The sequence below is a fragment of the Propithecus coquereli genome, unplaced genomic scaffold, assembly GCF_000956105.1.
Source record: "Propithecus coquereli isolate 6110/MARCELLA unplaced genomic scaffold, Pcoq_1.0 Scaffold47, whole genome shotgun sequence".
Taxonomy (NCBI): Eukaryota; Metazoa; Chordata; class Mammalia; order Primates; family Indriidae; genus Propithecus; species Propithecus coquereli.
Genome location: NW_012150507.1, coordinates 4,737,180 through 4,740,096, shown reverse-complemented (window position 1 = coordinate 4,740,096; position 2,917 = coordinate 4,737,180). Strand labels below are relative to the sequence as shown.

Genomic DNA, 2,917 nt, shown 5'->3' with positions numbered 1-2,917 from the left:
TATATAGCTGGTGAGTCTAAGAGCTATGGCTGGGACTCCTAGGACCATGCCTTGTCATATCAGCCCTGGCTCCCTGTGGACAGATTCAGAGGACACTTACCGTTTGAAGAAGCAAGAAAGCAATCATACTGTCATGGCTGAGTCAAATGGACATTTTCTCTTCCTTTCTAAGTTCCTGATTTTATTAATAATTTCTATAAAAAAGTATATTCTAAACTCATGCCATCATTTCTTTTCCATTACTAAGAAAGCAATGTTATATAGACCTGAAAACACTTACTTGGGTTTCTTGTGTTGGATTATTTCCAAACAGGAAGGGGAAGTAAATTAGTGGGTTATTAGGCACGTGTGCATTTGCCCAGTCAGTTCCACTATCATTTAGGCTCAAAATTGCACAAAATAGTATGAAGATATGAGCTTTGTTGGTTTATGGAGCCCTGTAGTGTAGGGCTCTGGTGACGAGACCTAGATTCAGGTTTTGAATATAGCACTTAGTACCTTTGGCAAGGTGCTTTACCCCCCTGAACTTCACTTTCTTCTTGGGACAGTAGTACCAACATTAACTTTAGAATTGTTTTTAACAACTAGATTAGGAAATAGATATAAATCCTTAGCATAGATCTTTAAGCAATGTTGAGATCCTATTATGTGCCAAGCACTGACATATAGAATATAATGTACACGGGTTCTCCGTTATGCATCCTTGCAGTCTAGCCGGGAGACAGACATAAATAATAAACCAATATGTAGTTATAATTGTGTAAATCACACAGGAGAAGTACTGAGTGCCGGAAGAGCGTGAACTCAGAAAAAATCCACCTAGTTCAAGGATATCAGAGAAGGCTAACAAAATAACTTGCTCAAAGTCAAACAGTGAATAAATGGAAGAGCAAGAATTTGAACCCAGACATTCTTACTCCAGAACCCATGCTACCTGGTAGCTTTTATTCCTCAAAGCAACCTTTTGAGAAAGGTATTGTGATGGTTTGACCTTTGTATCCCTACTAAATATTAATATTATATTCATTCTCCCCCTTGGCCTCATTCAACTAATGTAAAAGAATAAAATATAATCTGATACTCACCTTTCTTGGTTGTCTTTCAAGTGAACTGAAAGTGTGGCCTTAAATTTTTAGTTTCATCTAATCCTTACAAGTGTTTGGAATGAATAAAATAGAACAAAATTGTTTCTCTGCCATGAGTAGTACATTTTCTTATTTTTCGATTATCTAGACTTTGTCCTCTGAGCATTAATTACTACAGCTATACTGTAAAAATAATATGGAGACAGCAGTATGGACAACTATATGTATCTTTGCAGTATAAATTTAGCCACTCGTGTTCTATTTGGGGAGAAAACATTTATGAGTATTTGCAGAAACATTTATATGCCTATAAATAACTTTGCTAGGTTACTTTGCTTAGTGTGAACATTTGAGGACATTTTTGTAATCAACTTATTATGAAGTCTCTGCAAGGATTTAAAGATAGTATCAGGGATATAATCTACCTGTTGGGTTAATAAAGTTCAAAAGTTATATTTCACATGTAGGTGCAGCATTTCTGGAAGGATATTACTTCCCTTTGAGTACCTGCATATTGTCAGGTTTTAAGAATCAGAGCAGATTAAACATTGCTGATGTGCTCCATAACTGTTTCCTTTTCAAAATTGGGGCCCATGCCTGTCCTGCTTCTCTAGAAAATCCATACTTGAGTTGTCCCGAACATAACCACTAATAGACTGCTTAGCATTTGGAGAGGGTGTTTCGTTTCCAGGATTTCACAATTATTGCCTTTTAATCCATATAACACCCATGTGAGGTAGGTAGATACATTGAAGCATCCAAGTCTCCTGCAGGCAAATTTTGGTGCCAGCAAGAGTATTATGATTGGCACTGACTTTCCTTAATTTCCCAGAGGCCAGACACCTGGAGAGGCTTTCCTGCAGGCCCAGGTACACGCCACTGTCTCAGCCACATGGGACTGCCGCCTCTTTCCTCCTGCTATTTTTCTAAGATTCAGTGACTTCGCGCACCATTAACTATAATGCTGTGCTGACTGTGTCGATCTGCATTAAACCTATGAAGGGAAGGGTATGTTTTGGAAGATTCTTAGAGGGCCCAGGGAACATTTTCTGTACTTTCTGTACAAGAAATTTCAGCTGTTGACTAAAAAGCTGTACTCTCTAACAAAGGTACTTATCATTCAGTAATAACTTTTGCGGCTCCAACTAAGCATTTAGATTAATAAATGAGCACCCAGAATTTTTATCCTACAAGTTTGTAATATATTCAGACAGGCAGAAAATATCGATTACATTATCAACAAAAAAAGCATCGACTGAAACATAATGCCAGCAATCACATATTGTTTGCTTATTGTGTACTCGTCACTGTGATAAACACAGTACATACATTATCCTTTTAACAAGCCCTGTGAATTAGATACTATCATCCCTCTTTTACAGACGAGAAAGCCAAGGCTAGTAGGTTGCCCATAGTCGCAAAGTGAATAAATGGCAGAGCTAGAATTTAAACCTAGTTCTGTCTGACTCCAAAGGCAATTCTTCAGCCATTACATGATACACACTGCCTTAGGTGGAAAGTGATATATAGATTATTAAAGTACTGAGGAAACATGCAACAAAGGAGCGTAAAAGATAGGGTGGACTAAAAAGGTACATATTGATTTCCTTCTTTATAAAGCAAAGCAAAACCATGTAAAAGAATTGTTCTTATCCACATCATACTTTATATATCTTTCACCTTCCCAGGTACCTATTATAACTTGCCTTAGATGAAAAGTATTTGTGTGTTGCCATCTTTACTCTGTTGATAATTTCTTGAAAAGGGGAGTTTTAGTCATCTTGTAATTGTACATGTTATTAATAAATAATGCTTAATACCTTAAATAAAAC

The 2,917-nt window shown here is 36.9% G+C and overlaps 1 protein-coding gene across 1 annotated transcript in view; it reads left to right on the top strand.

Moving 5' to 3' along the window:
• The window catches only part of ARL15 (ADP-ribosylation factor-like 15), a 397,981-nt gene that overhangs the window by 145,049 nt on the left and 250,015 nt on the right, over positions 1 to 2,917 (top strand). Inside the window, exon 4 of the mRNA XM_012655271.1 lies at positions 2,706 to 2,719. Within this exon, the coding sequence (XP_012510725.1) occupies positions 2,706 to 2,719 (14 nt within the window). The remainder of the gene's footprint in view (positions 1 to 2,705; positions 2,720 to 2,917) is intronic.